Raw genomic sequence first — 21,278 nt, 5'->3', positions numbered from 1 at the left:
GTTTTCATGTGAGATGAAGTATTGACTAAGGGGTATTGATACATATCACCATAGTATTGTTGTCGAATTTGTGATACAATTGAACTTTGATGATGTGTAATAATACTATGATATTGTGTAACAATGATTGAAAGCTTTTGTTTTCTCATAGTTATGGCTATGGATTTTCAACAACGATGGTGATAAATTTACAACCTTTGGAATCATTGGAGTACTTGGAAGTGACGAAGATTTCGAGTAATGTTGAAGAACCAAGGAGATCATGCATGTGGAAGAGAAGCTGCACAGTTTATTTATTTTTTATTCCATATGTGTTGATAGTTTTGTCACTAAAACTGACAAAGGGGGAGATTTTTAGAGCACTGCTCGGTCGAACTCGTAAGCGTTGCAATCTCAATCTTATTTTTCAAGTTTAGTTGCCAAAACTATAAGTCTTGATTTCTAGTATAATTATAGCTAAGTCTCAGACTAGGATAGAAAATGTAGTTGAGCTCTAGACTCGACGGCGATCATCATACAAAGACGAAGAACTACTCAAAGAACTGGTGGAACTTCATCGACTAAAAGGTATATGGAGACTTGAACTTATATATCCCTCAAAATTCTATATACTCTATCTCCTATCTTGATACAAAAGTCGTATTGCGATATAGACTTCGATTATACACATTTGTTATTTCGAGCCGAGTTTATCTCGCTTATCTATTTCTCGAAATATGTGTTGGTAAGCTTTCGCTTTGGCCAAGTTCATCTTTACAAGTGAAGAAAGTCATGTTGATTATTTCAATATCTTGAAAATCGCTTTGATGAAGAATAGTGCGTGAGTAACCTCTATTTAACATCCTTTAAGAATGTTTCAATGATTGAGATGAGAGTTTAGAATATATAACCTTGAATGGATATAAACATTTTATGAGAACTCATACGTGTGTAAGTACAAAAACCTTGAACCAAAGTATGCGTACTTTGCTGCTTAGGATAGCCGGAACTAAAGTCCACGTCCCTGTACGCGTATTGTCGGAAGTTCATGTCCCGTGAATTTCTGCTGGAGTTTCTGAACTGAAAACAAACTTAATCTGGGTACTTAAGTATGTGTATCGATATGCATACTTGAGTAGGTTATTTTCTAAAAACGGTTTATTAGTGAACTTAAACTTATATAAACTAAGGAATGCAAATTAGCAAACCGTGGCTATAAAGTTCATGAATTGATTCGAGTGAATCAAAATCGTTTTCGCTTCGATTGTGTCTTGTATACTGATTTTATTTTTAATTGTCGTTGTAGTAAATAGGATTCGAACTCTAAGACTTGTAAAGATTAAATTTAAAGGTTTAATGAAAATAATAAAAGAGAGAGTTACTGGGATTAGGAGCGCACCGAATTCATATCATAAGGTTCAATTATTTATTCTTCGGCAATTATAGCTCAATAAATAAAATATACTAACTCTTATTTTTGCCAAGGTAGATTCTCACAATATTAGTTATAAATCGTAAGCATGGGACATCAAACATTTAAGCAAGTATGATCCATCGAATAAAATAATAACTAATTAATTCAAATCATAAATCAATTTAAAATAAGTGAAAAAGTCATATAGAGAGTAAAATAGTTTTACATTGTATGAAATTCGGCTTCCTCCGTCGTCCCAGTGATGGGGTTTAGCTTCTCATGATGAAAACACACTCAAAATTTATTTTTTATTGCTCAAATGGTGTTTACAAAGAAGAGAAAAGGATAAAAATTAAACGCAACTATTTTGCTCTTCTTAAACTCCCCCTTCTTCGGATGCCTGTTTGGTCTTATTAGCACCCTATGTATACACAACAACCCATTACTCAAACATCTTTTCAAGATAATCTTCCATAACTCTATTTTCTAGAATAAAATCCTGGGGATATTATCTTTTTTTATTTATAAATAAAACCACAGATTTTCTTTCTCCTTTTCAATTAAAACAAACTCATCAATATATTATCTCTTTTAACTTCAAGATATGAAAACTTCATGTATAATAGACAAGAAGATATATTTTCCTTAAATCTTTGAGATCTCTCATAAATTATGTGAATATGTTTCAAATGAATAAGAAGAGTGTGCCTCTATCCATTTGTTGGGTTCCCGTATTTGAAATGATGGGTGCCTTTATCAGTTCCTCTGGTTGCCTTTAACACTTTTTCGAGTTATTTTTCCAAAAGAGCTTATTTCCTTGAAAATACTTAAAACAAGATTATTAGTGATAAAATGAGTCACAGCTAATGTATTTATGGGTGAAAATGCTTCGCACTTTCGTGCTCATCATATACTAGTTCTTTTGAGTCATTTTAACTAGTTATGGTGAAGATGAATATGGTTGATATGAAAGTGCTCATTTGGCTAACCATTTGGTTAACTACTGTGGAACCAACTAGGTGTACACGTTTAGGTACGGTTACACAAACCTAAATGAACGTACATTTCGTTTGTGTATAATAAGCTAAGTTCGATCTAACAGTTGAAAGATATTATCTTGAAGCTAATTTGGTTTTCATCTAACGGTGAATATTGAATGCTTTGCTACCAAGGTAACTTAGATTTCAAACCCTGATTTGGAAGATTATATAAAGGAGAACTCTAACAACTGGGAAACCTAATCCCCACACCTCATGTATGATACTAGTTGTATAATCTAGAGTCGATTCTCCTTTAACCTTAGGTTTCTACCAGGACCTTGTAGGTTAACGACTTGAAGACTTCATTGGGATTGTGAAGCCAGGCCCAACTATTTTATCTGTAGTTCCATGATCTGATCTTACTGTTTCTATCATATTGAGTACAATTTTAAAATTGGCTCGAGATTAATTTCTTCGATAGGCAAGATAGAAAAGTAGTCACAAACATCTTCATCTCATAGTTTGTGATTCCACAATATCTTGTTTCGCTAGTCGATTAAGATTATTGTGAGGTGATTGATAATTCTAGGTTGTTCTTCGGGGATATAACTCGTAGGCTGTTCTAGTCTGTTCAAATGGGTTATTAATTGGTTCCTGTTCACCTTGATTTATCAAAAGACGGAACAAAACTCGTAGGTATTTCTGTGGGAGACAGATTTATCTATTCATATAGACTTTTCTGTGTGATACAGATTTGTTTAATAAAGTCTTCGACTTTGGGTCGTAGCAACTCTTAGTTGTGGGTGAGATCAGTTAAGGGAATCAAGTGTGTAGTATCCTGCTGGGATCAGAGACGTAAGGAGCACAACTGTACCTTGGATCGGTGTGAGATTGATTGGGGTTCAACTACAGTCCAGACCAAAGTTAGTTTGTAGTAGGCTAGTGTCTGTAGCGGCTTAATACAGTGTGTGTTCAATCTGGACTAGGTCCCGGGGTTTTTCTGCATTTACGGTTTCCTCGTTAACAAAACTTCTGGTGTCTGTGTTATGTCTTTTTCGCATTATGTATTGTAATATAATTGAAATATCACAGGTTTTGCGTTGAATCAATCAATTGGGAAATACGACCTTTGGTTGTTGATTGAAATTGATTGATCCTTGAACATTGGTCTTTGGTACCGTTCAAGTTAATTTGTCTTGTATTCAATTAGACTCACGGATTTCTATTTGCTTGAGTAAGTATTGAATCGAGAAATTGAGATATAACTCTTTGATATACTTTTTATTAAGATTGAGTCTGACTGTCTAGTTGATTCTCTAGAAAGTATATTGGAGTTAGTCCATACAGATTGCTAAGCAAATTATTGGGTGAGGTTGTTGTACCCCTACTTTTTCAGGTAGGAAATAAATTGCAATATACAAAGTCTAGAAAACCTCAAAATCCGGTCTTATGACTCCCGAAGAGCAACCTAGACTATTATTCACCTCACAAGTCGAAACTTGTGGAATCACAAAAGTCTGAGACGAAGATACTTTGTGATTTCTATCTATCTTGTTTGAGTGAGAAACCTAACGATCAATACAAGATCATGATACACGAACTATCAAGATAAATATAGTTGGACATAGCTTCACGAATCCTCAGGTGAAGTCTTTTTGGTCGCTAAACCTAGAAGGGTTTATAGGAGAGGACGACTCAAGTTTACAACTAGGACACACAAGAACGTATCAGAGATTCAAAGATCCCAGTTGTTAGAGGTTCTCCTTTTACAAACTTTCAAGATCAAGGTTTCTTTAGGTTTAAGCTAAGATCGCTTTGGAACCATGAAATAAATAATCATAGTTAGATGAAACACTAGAGATTAACATAGCAGAATATGCACTCTGGTTAAGATGGACCGTAACCGAACCACGTTGATGTAACATAGCAGAATATGTATAGCAGAATATGTATAATGACCTGTTGATGTAAGTTAGCCGAAACTATCCAATTAAACTATATACTTAACCATTTTCATATAACACTTTAAGAATTTTCGTGAATCACACATATGATAAAAAAAATGTCTAGATAGTGTTTTTAGAGAGTTGATCAAATGGAGATTATCTCATAGAAATAATTTTGATGCATCTGAAAATATTCGACAGAGTAAGTAAGTATACCTGGTACGTGTGTTGTACCTGTTTGTGAATGTCTTTGTCATGGTACGTGTACGTGTACCGGGTATGAATACCCTTAATACAATAAACAAGTTCAGGAACTCATAGATCTTTTATGGTTTGCATACCGGGTATGCGTACCATTTTCGGTATCAAAACCAACAAATATTTTCCGTTTTGCATACTGGGTATGCGTACCGTTCCTGGTTCACGAGTCACATACTTTTTGTGGTATGGATACCGGGTATGTGTACCACAAAGTCGGCTCTGAACTTATAACAGTTCTCCCAGTATGTGAACTGATATGCATACTATCCTGTATCCAGATTAACAGTAGTTCTATATCTCTCTAATAATCTATTTGAAACATTCCCGAATCACATCAATACCACATATCACTGTTCCTGTCTATTTTCAAATGATTAAATCTTGAATCATAATTCAAGTCATGAACAACAAATTGCTCTTAAACAAATTCATCAAGTATGAACAAATGTTCTTAAGTATAAGTACTCATATTTCAAGAATAATATTTACGATAAAGTTGACTCGAAATTTCTGTTATGCATGTGCTGTTTAATTTAGTTATGCGACAATGTCTCATACACAGAAAGGTGAAAACTTTGAAAAATAGGTGGTTCAGTCTTCACTTAACTTTTGATGTTGAAGTTATCCAAAGCTCTTGTTGATCTTCGCCTTCAAACGATAGAACGCAGTGATATCCGATTCTCAACTACACACTTATATCCTAATCCGGGACTGACTAAATATAGACTAGAAATCAAGATATAGTTTTGACAACCAAATTTGAAAACAAGCTTGAGACAAAAACACTTGTGAGTTCGACCGAGCAATGCTCTAACAATACTAGCTTTCCAGATTAGTAAATCTTCTTCATAAGAATTGACTTTTACAAAGCGAATCTGATCACAAATATTCTTTTCAAAACCATAGTAATTAGGAAAAGCCCAACCTTCCTCAGTGATAAAATCAGCAACACGGTGCACACCATATTGACTCACAACATGAATTATAGGAATAGGAACCCAGTCACACAACCTACCCTTAGGATGCCAGAAATCAAATAAAAAGCTAGTAAGTTTACCGAGTATCTTAAGTGCAGAAGATCTATCTTTAGCCATACTATGCTCGTGATCGAAGGTCTTTAAGTTTCTAACGAGACTGTTTCTGGAAAGAGTTTCAGGTTATTCCCTTCCATGATGACATGTTTCTTAGATTCGTATCTTGCTGGTAAAGATCGGAGAATTTTCATGATAGTGTCATTTTGGGGAATGATCTTCCCTAACGTATAAGATGCATTAACAATTCCAGATACTTTTCTATTAAATTCATCAAACAATCTTCATCAGACATACGAAGATTTTCCCAGTCAGAATTTAGGTTTTGAAGCCTAGCTTCTTCCTCCGAGGTATCTCCTTCAAATGCGGCTTCTAAGATATACCAATCATCTTTAGACGTAGTGCACGATGTCACATGATGCCGAAGATCTGGGCTTATGGCGTGGATAATATCATTTAACCCGTCAGAATTATTCTTTGCAACACTTATCTCAGATTCACTTATTGACCTAATAGCTTCGCAACAAAGTGTTTCCGTGTCTAATAATTGTTGTCACATCGTATCCAATAACGACAAGTTTCCATGTCTCAAAGTCACGGTCTTGTAAAAATGAACGCATAAAATTTTTCCACCATAAGTAATTTGAGCCATCAAATGCTGGCATACGCTTATCGAGATTGCACTCTTATCCATATAGTCAGACTGCTTCAAACACAGACTTATTAGGTCTTAACGTGTTTGCCTGCTCTGATGCCAATTGAAAACGCGGGGGTGCCAAAATACACCACCACTTTTTTCCTTGATAGTTAAAATCAATCAAGGAATATTATATAAATTTATATCTCTCTCTTGCATTTATAACGTTTACAGAAACAAATCCGTGAACCTAATCACAAAGAGATAAATTGGCGGTACCAAAGACCAATGTACAAGAATCAATCAAGTCGTCTCCAACAAACTAGGTCGGATGTATCTACTATGATTGATCAACGCACAAACAATGATATTTCAATTATAAAGATAAACAATATAATGCGGAAAAATAAATAATACAGACACCAGAATTTTTGTTAACGAGGAAACCGCAAATGCAGGAAAACCCCAGGACCTAGTCTAGATTGAACATTAAACTGTATTAAGCCGCTACAGACACTAGCCTACTACCAATTAACCTTGGAATGGAATGTAATTGAGCCATAAAATGTATCCCACCGATTAAGGTACAATCGCGCTCCTTACGCCTCTTAAATCCCAATAGGACTCCGCGCAATCGATTCCCTTAGTTGACGTCACACCAACTAAGAGTTGCTTCAACTCAATTGAAGGCTTTAAACCAAATCTTCATCCTACATATTAAGCCTATATATGATTTTCTTTTACAATCAAAATAGTTTTGATCAAAGGTTCCGAAATCGATAGAAATAAACAAAGTCTATCTAACCTCAAAATCCGAACTTATGCAACCCGAAGTGCAGTTTAGATTATTATTCAACTCATAAGTATAAAACCCATGGACTCAACAAAGTTTGAGACGAATAGAAATTTGATGATTTCTATCTATCTTGATCAAGTGAGTAGCTCAACAATCGATCAAGATCAGGATACACTAGTTATGAAGGAAAGATAACTGTACTTGGCTTCACGAATCTCTATGAAGACTTTGTAGTCGCTAAACCCTATAAGGGTTAGGAATACGACGACTCTAGATACAACTAGGAAACACCAAAAAGTAGTGTCGGGATTTAAAGATCCCAGTTGCTTGAAGTTCCCATTTTATAGACATTCAAAACATAGGTTGCTTTAGGTTTAATCTAAGATAGCTTTGGAACCAAGCAAACAATATCTATCGTTAGATGAATATTTGAATCTGATTCACATAAACAAGATATACACTCTAGTTAGGTGAAAGCGTAACCGAACCATGTGCAAAGACTATGTTCAACATAGTTAGCCGAAAATAGCCGGTTTGAACTTAAAAGTTTAATATTCATTTTCACGAACACATAAGACATTATCTCTGAGTCAGAATCATATGATCAAATAACTAGTATTTTTAAAGAATTAATCAAATGCAAATTATCTCGTAGAAATAATTTAATCGCACTTGAAAATATAATCGACATGGTTAGTAGGTGTACAAGGTACAAATACCATTGTCGTTCGTGAATCGGTTCAGTCACATTACGTGTACCGGTTTGTAAACATTTAACCAAACCAAGTTCTGGAGTTAACATAACTATTTAGGTTTGCATATCGGTTTGGAAACCTTAAGACTGTTACCTTTTCCGGATTTCACAGAAATTTTATAGTTTGCACCGGTTTGGGTACTAAACTGAGTTCGGGAACACATAATTGTTTTATTTGTGTACCGGTTTGGATACTCATCCTGGTTCTGTAACCACAATTCCAAAATGGTTGGCATACGAGTATGCATACCGATCTGGTTCACGAGTTTAACAGATTTTCACATGATGTGCATAAAAATATGCGTACCACAAATCTGTAAGTCGATATATAGATACTCTATTACATGTAAGTCTGATAATACTATCTTGTATCCGAATCTGTAGTAGTTCTATATTTCTATCTAAATCGATTCGAGATATTCCCGAATAACATCAATGACACATACCACTGTTCCAGCCTATTTTCAAACGATTAAACTTGAATCATGATTTTGATTCCGGACAATAAATTTTCCTTAACCGAAATTCATCAAGTATGAACAAATGTTCATTAAGCTTAGTCATTATATTTCGAGAACTAGTTATCAAGATAAACTTGACTCCAAATTCTTGTCTATGCATAATAGTCTAATTAGTTATGTGACATCTTATCAAATTATAGAAAATCGAATGTAACTTGAGATATAGGTGGTCCAGTCTTCACTTACCTTTTGTTGATGAAGTTCTCCAAAGGCTTCGTTTGATCTTCGCCTTCAAACGGTAGAACGTAATGATGACTGCCGTGATCCAATCCACTATTTCTCAACTACATATCTATCTTATTCCGAGACTTAACTAATTTTAGACTAGAAATCAAGATATAGTTTTGATAATTAAATTTGACAACAAGCTTGAGATAGCAACACTTGTGAGTTCGACCGAGCAATGCTCTAACAAACATTGATATTAAGTATCATTATATTCGAAAGCTTGTCAGCAAAAAGGAGATAGTTGTTGAGTATTGTGAGAGTGAAAAAGAAATAGATGATATCTTCACAAAGCCATCGAAGTCTAACATTTTTCATTAATATGCGTGGAAAATTAGGAAAGATAAGCCAACAGAGTCTTGGTTTGATGGAGTATGTTGGAAGATAAAACAAACCAAAACTCTGAGTTTGGTAATTTGAGTTATATGAAGAAGCTTGTTCTTTGTTTAGAGTTTTCTGTTTAGGTTGCTTCGTTAGAGTTTGTCGAATATTCTAGAAGAAATTTATGTTAGGAGTTTAAGTTTTATTAGGAAGTTGTTTTACTTGGTAATCAAGTTTCTCTGCATATTTAAATAGGTTGTTAAGCCATGAGAAAATTTACAACAGAGAGAACTCACATTTTAGCAATACAATTCTTATTCGACTTATTTTTATTTTTAGTCTCTGACATCATATTTTCTACATGAACCAATAAAAAATATTAGTCTTCTGATATATGTCTAACATGATAACAAGTCGTTGAATGTTAATATCTACGCATGATCTGGCATGGAATCTTCAATATTTTAATTTTTTTTGACTGATCTAAAAGCGAAGAAGGATGCTATTTTATCAAATTACCTTTCAACAAGTTCATATTTGATTTGTACATTATCACACCTTTAAACACAATTAACGATAATTTTTGCTTGAAGGAAGCTCTTTTTACAATCAAGTCAATGGTTCACCTTTGGCTATTGAGTACGAGGGACAAAAAAAAATTTACTTTTTTTGGGAAGAAAACGTTATTATATGATTTTTGTTTTTGCGTGGTCCTAAAAATTTCTAGAGCAAAACAATGGGGAATCATCCTGATTCTCTTGTGAGTAAAAATGTATAGTTTTTGTTAAAAACGTTAATAATTTTGACAATACTGATTATGAAACATGAATCGGAGTAATTTTTTTTGGATAGAGAAGTATTAGACGATTAAAAGGGACTGATGTTATCCCCCCATAACAGGAAATAGATAGTCATTTGCAAATTGTTGAGGAAACAACCAAGATTATTTGCGTAATCCTTACTCTCCGAAAATTGAATAAACTTGAAGCCAACTTGCGTAAATCTAATCAAAATTAAGCAATTTTTGCATGACTACAATCAATATGTTGAAATCTATCAATTGTCTGTTTGGTCTTATTAGTATCTTACTAGCCTTATTTGGGTAGTAACACAAGTATTAGTATCATCAATATAATCATTTCTCTTTGTATGATCATCACCACCGCTCTCATAAGAATAACTGTTTCGTTTTAATCCATTGATTGCTGACCTTGATGCACCAACTTTTGGATTTCGTATGGACTTAGCGACAACTCCGCGACTGACCTTGATGTATCAACTTTTTGATTTTCGTACGCAACTACCAACTTTACAATTAGGGTGTCCTAGACGGATTGAAAATATGGGACTTTTTTGTGGGTCACCAATTCAGGAAGAATTTTAGTTTAGGAGAGATAAATCAATAATTGGGAACCCATCTATGTGGCCGACCCAATTTTTTTCAGATTTTTTGGTTAAGTTGTGGGGTATAAGCATGTAACTTGTCATAAAATACCCCCAAAATGGGTTATTGATTTCACAAAATTAAGACATTAGTGGCCCTTATAGGTGTTACATGGTATTTAGATGCATTTATAACTGTATCAATTTTATGAAGTGAATAGCTGTCGCAAAACGCTTGATAACATTTATAAGTGTCACAGTTTGACCATAATAATCAAAATAAAAAAAAATACATAAAAATAAAGCATTGGGCCCCCAGTAATTTGGGGCTCTACGCATCCGCCTATCTAAGATCGATTTTTTGGGACCATGGTTTTTTTTGGGGGACCATGGTCTTATTAGACCGACCTCCCTATACTTATAAGGAGTATTCTAAAGTTAGGTAAATACAAATTTACCCTTTACTTTAATTTAAATTAAAACTAACCTAATAACTATATAAATCTAATCATATATATCTAATCCAAATGAATCTATTAACTAAAATCAAAATCAAAATTGGAGGGGAATCGAAATTTTTTAGTTTTGAAAAAAAATATTCTCTTCTTCTTCTCTCTTTCATTGAGGTTCCTCGTTCGATTGAAAAACCCATCAATCGTTTTTAATTCGTTTTTTGATAAGGTAAATTGAGTAGAAATCATCAAATGATTGGGTAAATTGAGTAGAAATGATCAAAATATGGTTTAAATGGAAGTTAAAGTGGCATGTTCGGTTAGGAATAGTTAAAAAAAAAAAAAATTTGTAACCGAAAATTCTGAAACCAAGAACATGAAGAACACTTCGGTTATCACGAATTTATTTTTTCGTAACCGAACTCGGAGTTCGGTTGGTTCGCAAAAAATAGTTTTAACCGAACTCCTCATTGAAAACCAATATATTGTGTTCGGTTGGTTCGCAAAAAATAGTTTTAACCGAACTCCTCATTTAAAACCAATATATTGTGTTCGGTTGGTTCGCAAAAAATTCTAAAACTAGTTAGTAACCGAACTCTACCCATAAAAAAAAATGTAACCGAACTGTGTTATTTTTTTTCACTATGTTGAGTTATGATTTAACCGAACTTTGCCTACTCTGTTCGGTTTGTTCGTAAAAAATCCTAACAAACCGAACTCTTCACTAGTTGCATACATGTGGAGTTCGGTTAGATATGATGTTGGATTAAAGTTTGCGAACCAACCGAACATTATTCTGTAAATCCTATAAACAAAGTTCGGTAACATGTCTGTTTACCGAACGACTAAAACCTCTATTAAAGAGCGAGTTCGGTAACTTGCGTGTTTGGAAGAAGTAACCGAACTACACTTTCAGATGAGTTTGGTAACCTGTTCTTCACATAAGGTAACCGAACAAGCACCAATCTAATCTAAAAATTTACATTTTTTTGAAAATTTGGAGCAATTCAACCAACATTATCTAAGTTTGAAGCATACCTGGGTACCCAAATACCCTTCCTCCGGTTGTGATTGGTAAAATCCATCGTTTTTCATGTTTTCCTTCTTCATCTTCTCTAACTTTACTCTCTCAATAATTCTACTTCTTTTAAAAAAAAAACCATCTGATTTTTTAATCTCACTAATTATCTTTAACTTAATCATCTCACTAATCATTACACTAACTATTATTAACACTAATTAATCATTACCCAAAATTAATCAGGAAGGTAATTTAGGTATTAATATAAATATCAAGATAAGGGGTGACCTAGATTTACTTCTAATGTCTTTACCCAAAATAAAACCATGGTCCCCAAAAAAAACCATGGTCCCCAAAAAATCATTCCTATCTAAGACGGCCATCATCACTTATTATTTGTTCATCACGTACGTTCTCCGTCCCTTGGCCTATCAAAATCTTCGTCGGCGCTTATTATTTTTCCGTTCTCCGTCACTTGGCATGTCTTCGCCATCACTTGTTGTTTCTTCGTCACTTGTCGTGTCTGTATCTTCGTCTTCACTTGTTGTATCATCCCCATCATCAACGTCGTTACCATCACTATCCTTGGTAATAAATTCTTCAGTATTAACTTCTAGATATACATAAACGAAAAACCATTTCATAGGTTAAGTATTTGTAATAGCTTCCTTAGCAGTCTCAACAACAAACCGTGAAATCTTCTTTCGGACGACTCTGTCTGAAGGAACATCCAACCCACAAAGCATATCAGATACTAGGCTTAATGCATTGTCACGCAAACACAATTTTTTGATTTGATCATCCTCTAGAGCGCTATCGAATTCAGGGTCTCCATGGACGGGTAGTGGTTCTTATTAGGAAACATACTCTATTTTAAGTTTATTACGAGTTATATTAGGAAGATTTCTCGTATTCTGCAATTCTTGTGTCGTGCTGACCAAGTCATATTGATGTATAAATATCTTGAATATCTAATGAGAAAGGCAGAACTTATCGTGAATTTAACATGGCATCGAGCCATGTGTGGTAAGTGGTACAAGAATCTGTCAAATAAAATTATCTTTGAGTGAGTGTAAACAAAGTAAATCTGAAAATGTAGTTGTTTATTTTGGAAGACTAAACAAGTTGTGGGGTGACCTGGTGGCATATATGAAAATACCACAATGTAAGTGTGGTCATTGCACCTGTGATATTGCAAGTCAGGTGACTACTTTGAGAGAAAAATATTATCTTCATTATTTTTTGATTGGTTTAGATAGTGTGTATGGGTCACTACGTGAACAATTATTAGCAAGAGATCCTTTACCATCAATAGATGATGTGTACCAGACGATAGTTAACTCCGAACGGTTGAGAATGGGAGATGTGCTTCTATCTAAAGACGTACAGGAAAACGTTATGGATTTTAAGGTACAACCTGAACAAAAAGAAACCACAAATACTTATGATGCTTCAAAGTTTTGCAGGCATTGTAATCGAGAGGGACACTGTGATGATGGGTGTTATCAAATAATTGGTTATCCTGAATGGTGGGGAGACAAACCTCGTAGTGGTAGAGGATATGGCAGAGGTGGAAGAGCTAGTGGTAGAGGTCGAGGTGGTTTTGCATCTGGCAGAGTTGGCAGAGGATATGGCATCACCAATCCTGTTCGTGCAAATAACTTGAATATACCAGCAGCTCAGCAGTCAAATACGACATCTATAGATGGAGCTGGCTTGACTGGTGTGACAGCAGCTCAACTTCAATAAGTACTTGAGTTTTTGAGTTTAAACAAACCAAAAATTCAACTAGAAGGTAAACAACATCGGGCTTCCTGGATTGCAGATACAGGAGCTACGAATCATGTCACATGTAATATAGATGACATGATGAAGTAAAAGATATTAAGGCATGCTCAGTAGGTTTTCCAGATGGAAAGTATGCGAACTCTGATAAAATTGGAACTGTGATTCTTCCTGGTGGTTTAAAACTTGATAATGTGCTTTATGTACCTCAGATAACTTGCAACTTAATCTCGGTCACACAGATGATCGCTGAGATAGCTTGTGTTGTGCAATGTACTAACAGTTTATGTCTTATACAGGACCAGTTGACGAGGAAGGTGATTGGAGTGGGTGAGATACAAGGTGGATTATATCTGTTTCGTGGTGTACCTCCAGTAAAAGTGCTTGCAGTTAGTGGGGATTCGTACGAGCTGTGGCATCAAAGATTGGGACATCCTTCAGAAAAAGTATTGAAAAAGATACCTGCTGTGAGTTCGTTATCTAAGAAGAATAATAATGCTTGTGATATTTTTCCACGAGCAAAACATCGTAGAAGTAGTTTTCCTAATAGTCAGAATAAAGCCGGATGTATATTTGAGTTGGTTCATTTGGATTTATGGGGGCCTTACAAGACACCTTCGTCTTGTGGAGTTCATTATTTTTTAACAATAGTTGATGATTTTTAAGAGGTGTGTGGATTTATTTGATCAAATCTAAAACTAAAGTTGAAATGGTATTTCTTAATTTCATTGCTCTCATTAAACGTCAGTTTAGCAAGGAAATCAAACATGTTAGAAGTGATAATGGAACAGAACTTAATACTTTGCGTGGATATTTTAAGACTAATGGGATAATATTTGAGACATCTTGTGTTGGTACGCCCCAACAAAATGGGAGAGTTGAGAGAAAACACCAGCATATAATGAATGTTGCAAGAGCTTTGAGATTTCAATCTAATTTACCAATACAGTTCTGGGGTCAGTGTGCATTAACTGCGGCATACTTGATAAATCGAACACCAACACCTTTACTTGATAACAAGACTCCATATGAAATTCTGTTTGGAAAGCAGCCACCATATGATCAGTTGAAAGTGTTCGGGTGTTTGTGTTATGTACATAATCAAAACAGTAAAGGAGATAAGTTTGCAAGTCATGGAAGAAGATGTGTATTTCTTGGTTATCCATTTGGTAAGAAGGCATGGAAAGTTTATGACTTAGACACAAAATAATTTATCGTGTCAAGAGATGTGGAATTTTATGAACACCAGTTTTCATACATGATGGAAAATATTGGGCAGTCAAATAATATTGATCCATCCAATAATAAAGTATGTTGGAGTGATGATGAGGATAGAGAAGAAGTACAGTTACCTAGTGAAGATATTGGATATAAACCGTTTGAGCTACAACAACAACAAAGTAATGAAGAACCACAGCTTGATATTGAATATGAAGCAGAATAATTAGAAGGAGGTGTTCAAGAACATCCTAAGGAGAGTATACATGATGCTCTCTCTGGTGATACGTCAGCTGGAGTTGTGGAAGATAATAGAAGTGAGATGGGTAAAGGGAAACGTCAGAAAATTCCTTCTAGCAGACTCAAAGGTTTTGTGACGCATACTGTACGAGAAAATAGTCCACCTTCCACTCAACCTACACAATCATCTTCCTCGGGTACACCTTATCCTTTGACATATTATGTTAGTTGTGATCGTTTTTCTGTGGCAGATAGAAATTTTCTTGCAGCTATAACAGCTGGAAATGCGCCTAAGAACTTCAAAGAAGCTATGAAGCATCCAGGATGGAAAAAATCCATGGCCGAAGAAATAAAGGCTCTAGAGGAACATGGGAATTGCCACCAGGTAAGAAGGTATTAGGAAGTAAATGGATTTACACTGAGAAGCATGATGAAAATGGGAATTTGATACGTCTCAAAGCAAGATTGGTCATATTTGGGAATCATCAAGTTGAAGGATTGGATTATAATGAGACCTTTGCACTGGTGGAAAAGATGACAACAGTTCGTACTTTTCCAGCTGTTGCAGCAGTTAAGAATTGGGAAGTGCATCAAATGGATGTCCATAATGCATTTCTTCATGGTGATCTGGAGGAAGAAGTGTATATGAAGATACCTCCGGGATTTTCCAAAGGAAATTCTAATATGGTTTGTAGAATGAAGAAATCATTATATGGCCTAAAACAGGCGCCTAGATGTTGGTTTGCAAAGTTATCAACAGCTTTGAAGAATTATGGCTTCAAACAGTCATATTCAGATTATTCTCTTTTTACTATGACAAAAGGAAAAATGCAGTTGAATGTCTTAGTTTATGTAGATGATCTGATTGTGGCAGGCAATGATCTAGTTGAACTTCAGAAGTTTAAAACTTACTTGGGACAATGTTTCAAGATTAAGGATCTGGGAAAGTTGAAATATTTCTTAGGTTTAGAAGTGGCTCGTAGTAAACAAGGTTTCTACATATGCCAAAGAAAATATGCATTGGATATTATCATGGAAACATGACTATTGGATACAAAACTTGCAGAGTTTCCAATGGAAATGAATCATCAACTAGCATTGGCGAAAGGAGCTGTACTTGGTGATGTGGAAAAATATAGAAAACTGGTAGGTCGTTTGATTTATTTGTCGGCCACAAGACCATATCTTGCTTACTCAGTGCATATTTTATCACAACTTATGCAACAACCAAGAGTCGAACATTGGGAAGCAGCGCTTCGTGTTGTAAAATATTTGAAGAAGAATCCAGGAAAAGGAATTTTGCTGCGCTCTGATAGTGGTATTAGTTTAAAAGGATGGTGTGATTCAGATTGGGCGAGTTGTCCATTAACTAGACGTTTATTAACTGATTGGTTTGTTCTTCTTGGTTTTTCTCCTGTGTCTTGGAAGACTAAAAAACAGCATACAATCTCTCGTTCCTCAGCAGAGGCAGAATATAGATCTATGGCAGCAGTAACATGTGAGTTGAAGTGGTTGAAACAGTTACTTGGTGATTTGGGAGTTCACCATATGCATGGGATGAATCTATTTTGTGATAGCCAATCGGCACTATACATTGCTCAGAATCCAGTATTTCATGAGCGAACAAAACATATTGAAGTGGACTGTCATCTTGTCAGAGATGCCATCATACGCAAGATTATATCACTCTCCTATATTCCTATAACGGTGCAATTGGTTGATATCTTCACAAAGGCATTAGGGAAAACTCAGTTTTAGTTTCTTTTGTCCAAGATGGTCATTTATGATCTCCATGCTCCATCTTGAGGGAGGGTATTATGAAACATACTCTATTTTAAGTTTGTTACGAGTTATATTAGGAAGAGTTCTCGTATTCTACAAGTCTTGTATCGTGCTGACCAAGTCATATTGATGTATAAATATCTTGAATATCTAATGAGAAGGGCATAACTTATCCTGAATTTAATAGTTCTACATCATCTGGATAACGTATAGTCTGCTTCAGATGCTTCGTTACATTGATTTGAATATACCCTGTTTTGTTTTCAATTCTTTGTTCTGGGGGTGGGGGGTTCTGTTCTTCTAGACACTGTATGATAACATCAGTCTTTCTTTTCACCATGGTTAATTAGAAATTTAGAATACCAGAGCAGAGGGAGGAGAGGAGAAGGAAGTTCTTCTTTTTTTTTGTGTGTGTGTCCAGTTATGAGATTTCTGTACATATTTATAGAATTTCGCGACTTCCAAACCAGAGTGCGAGCAAAATATAAATCACAAAAAAAAGGAAATATTACCTTATTAGTGCATCTTACATGTATTGGTTTTTAGAACATTCCAGACATGAGTTCTTTATTTCCTAGTGCTAGTACGCTTCTTAATATTGGATTTCCTTTCTTAGTTGCTTGGTTTATTTCTTTGTACAGGTTGATTTCCTTTTTCTAGTTACGCCTAATACAACATAGGCTCACAGTAAGAAACCTTATGAAACATGAGTTTTGTTGGGAAGCCTCCGAACAGAAGCCCTGCGAAAATTGACAGAACAAATAGCTTATTCTCAGTTTCTTGCGACTCCCTAAGACAAAGAAATGATGCATATATGAATTTTCATAATTATTCGATCCAATCAGTCGTCGCAACGGGTAATCATCATTTCATACATTATTCGCTTTAATATTGACAAAGACATGATACTTGGAAGATGTACTAGTAGTTACAAACAACATAAACCAAAGCAAACCTTTAAGGCACCTTAAAACAAACCAAACACAAACTGGAGTATATTCCGACCTACATATACCGACTTCCCTATATATCACACACTAGGTTGTACGTACATGTAATTTAATGAACCTAGATAATTAAGCAACAACATTAACCATTTCACTATCCAAACTAATCATCTCATCACTATCGGATGATTCATCATTAGGTTCCAAGACTCTGTCAAGAGTATCAACAAACACATTAGTATGAGTAAGTTGAGGGAAATGTCCATCAGCTTCAATAACTTCAACTGTGGATTCCGCTTTGATTTGCTTTTGCATATGGTAGGCGACTGACATCGGTACAACGATATCATTTGTCATCTGAAATATTGTGCATGGAACTTGATCAACTTTCTCAAGTATATCTCGATGATCACTTAAGAAAACTGTTTTGGCAAGTGAAAGTATAATTTCAGGCTTGCTACTCGCTAGACATTTCTCAAACTTGTCTACTGCAACTGGATCATTTGCATCCACCACCACTGTTGCGAAATATGAAGCCCATCCATGAAAATTCGACTCAATGTTTACGAAGATGTCTTCGATTTGTGTTTCCTCGAACCCTCCTTCATAATCTTCACAGTTAATGTACCTAAAACAAGTGTGAATAAATAATTAATGTTCCGCTTCTTCTATTAAACATAAATAAACAAACAAAAAATATTAGTCTTCTGATGTATGTTTAACAAGATAATAAGTAGTTGAATGTTAATATTTACGCATGAAATCTTTAATGTTTTGATTTTATTTTATTTTTTTGACTGATCTAAAAGTGTTGAAGAATGCTATTTTATCAAGTTACCTTTCAACAAGTTGACATTTGCTTTGTACATTATCAGATCTTAAAACAAACTTAATGGTAATTTTTGCTTAAAGGAAATTATCAGACCTTAAAACACACTCAATGGTAATTTTTGTTTAAAGGAAGCTCTTTTTACAATCAAGTCAATGGTTGAGTTTTGATTACTGAGTACAAGGGACAAAAATGTTTTTTTGGGGAAGAAAGCGTTATTATACTCCCGACTATGTTTTTTTGGGGGAGAAAGCGTTTTTCGGGAGTATGTTTTTTGTTTTTGGAGGGAGTATGTTTTTTGTTTTTGCATGGCCCTAAAAATTTCTAGAGCAAATCGATGGGGACCTATCATGATTCTCTTGAGACTAAAAACGAATAAACAACGAACAATTAATTAATGCTGCTAGGCCCTCTACCATATGTAAAGACCACTAGTTTATGTGTGTCGATGATGAACACCCGACTTACACTTCCGTAATAACTAATAACGCTCCGACCACTATAAAATAAGTAGCTTTTAGTGACATGCTGTTTTTTCAAAACCGTCCCTAAAGAGGGTTATTTGGAACGCTCATGGAATACTCGTCCCTATTAGTAATCAAATTTTTAAATTAAGACAATGATATGATCGTCCCTAAAAGAAATGACGACCAAATAGTATTAGTGACGGTCAGAAAAACGTCACTAATATCTTCTTGGGACGGATTTGGACCTCTTGGGACGCTTTTTAGCCGTCCCAACAAACCTTTTGTTTTGTAGTGGACATTGGTGATTTTCTAGCACTTCCTTTTTTTTAACAGAAATACACTATCTATATATATATTTTTTAAGGGAAATACGCCATCTAAATTTTTTTGTTGAAAACGCTAATCATTTTGACACTGCTACTGGTACGAACCATGAATTAGTACTAAACTTTTGGATAGAAAAGTATTAGATGTATCCCCAACTGCAAACAGCGTTACAGCCTAGCAAGGAATAGATATTTATCTGCAGATTGTTGAGGAACCGGTCGGGACAATTTGCGTAATCCTTACTCTCCCTATGATTGAATCAACTTGAGGCCAAATTGCGTAAAGCTAATCAAAATTAATTAATTTGTGCATGACTATAATCAATCTGTTGAAATCTAGCCATTGTCTGTATGACCAGTATTAGTCATCTTACTAGCCTACGGCTTTGGAGTAATTTAAAGCTGTCCTTAAAGAGGTTCCGCGGGAGAAAAACCAAGATTTCAATCACGTTGCAAAATTAATTTTCCAAAGTCGCAAAAAAAAAAAAAAAAATCCAACTTGTTATTAGATTGATGAACAACAGGATTCACCGTTCTGCGGAAATATAAATTAACAAGAAGATACGGCAACTAGAGTTAAAGAATAAGTGCAATTTTGAAACAAAAAATTATGAGTAAAAACAAGAAGTATGGCAAGATTAGTAATATACCTAGGAGAAGCGCCAAGAAGTATAAGCCTCTTGAACAAATCAGGTCTTTGAATTGAGGCCAAACATCCGATCATACCCGACATAGAGTGTCCAACAAACACTGATGATTTCAATCCAATTTCATCCAAAAGATCGATAAGATCATTAGCGAAACCATCGAACGACGAATGCTTCACCGGATCAAATAAATGATTTGGTTCTGGTATCGAGCCCGAGAAACACCAGTCGAAGAGTAAAACTCTATAGCGTTTAGTGAAAAACGGTATAGTCTTATCCCAAATGGATTGATCAGTTCCAAAACCATGAGCAAAAATTATGGTGTCTTCGCCAGAACCTATGATTTTTGCGTTCATGGATGCTGAATGGGTTAGTGGTAACACTGCTACCATGGTTGAATTGAAGAGAAAGAAGGGAATAAGTGAAGAGAGAGAGGAGGGAAGAAGGGGGTAATAGTAGTGGTGGTTTTTGTTAGTTGTGATGGTTAATGGGATGTCTATTTAAAGATGAGAAAGGAGAGTTTGATTAAGATAGGATATACTTAATTAAGACTTAATAGTGATATTTATCTGGAAAGTAAAAGTTTCACAATAATTCATCACTCACAAGAAGAGAGATACCGTAGAAAATCTTATAAATGATCTCAATAACTGATGGAAAAACGGGGGAAGTCTACTATCCATGACCATGACGTTCTTATTTTAGATCCCATTCTATGGAGGCAAAATACGAGTGAAACGCCAAATATAGAGGATTTTGTACGTGAAAGTGTAAATAACACTTACACAAGTGGAAGCAATAACAACAGGTGAGAAGCAATTGTTGTCGCTTGCCCATGCATAGGGAAGAAATTATAAAGGAATTGGTTTTCCATTCATTTTTATGGGAATAAAACTTTTCACCACTCCACTTTTGTATCAGGGAAACATTATTTAAATATCCTTCAAAATCTACGCATCCTGCACTTGCAACAAAATCCACTTATGTAGATGGTGTTATGTTTTACCGGAAGTTCAAAACTCGAGTTGTTGCCAGAAAGTTGATCAAGCTAGCTTGAGTTCAAAACTCAAAAACCTATTTGACGCATATAAACATTTAAGAAAGTATAAAAAATAAATTTGTTCTAGCTATAGCTAGCTAAGTAGCTACTTTCGGTGTGGATTAGGTGTGAACTACGTATTTCTCCATTGATTATTGCTCGAGGATTTCCATGGCAATCACCTTCACCGAGTAGGCCTTTTAGTTTTGACTTGTTTGGATTCTTTGAATGTTAATATAGGTATATTTTCAATATATATTTTAGAGCATGAGATTCT

General features: G+C 34.9%; 1 protein-coding gene across 1 annotated transcript; it reads right to left on the bottom strand.

The window, feature by feature from the left end:
- Positions 1-17,585: 17,585 nt before the first annotated feature.
- On the bottom strand, positions 17,586-20,433 carry LOC113303576 (probable strigolactone esterase DAD2). Its single transcript, XM_026552620.1, has 2 exons — positions 19,966-20,433; positions 17,586-18,321 (listed from the first exon to the last, which is right to left on the bottom strand). Exons 1-2 carry the CDS (start codon positions 20,352-20,354, stop codon positions 17,823-17,825), a joined length of 888 nt encoding a protein of 295 aa, XP_026408405.1. The 5' UTR covers positions 20,355-20,433; the 3' UTR covers positions 17,586-17,822.
- Between the last annotated feature and the right edge of the window lie 845 nt (positions 20,434-21,278).

The sequence above is a fragment of the Papaver somniferum genome, chromosome 8 (genome assembly GCF_003573695.1).
Source record: "Papaver somniferum cultivar HN1 chromosome 8, ASM357369v1, whole genome shotgun sequence".
NCBI classification, from domain to species: Eukaryota; Viridiplantae; Streptophyta; class Magnoliopsida; order Ranunculales; family Papaveraceae; genus Papaver; species Papaver somniferum.
Note: the sequence above shows the minus strand (reverse complement) of the source record. Positions and strands in the feature narration are given on the sequence as shown.

Coding starts and splice junctions, on each gene's coding strand:
- LOC113303576 (XM_026552620.1), bottom strand. CDS start 20,354: ATGGTAGCAGTGTTACCACTAACCCATTCAGCATCCATGAACGCAAAA. Junction 18,322..19,965: donor CTTCTTGGCGCTTCTCCTAG/GTATATTACTAA, acceptor CACTTGTTTTAG/GTACATTAACTGTGAAGATT.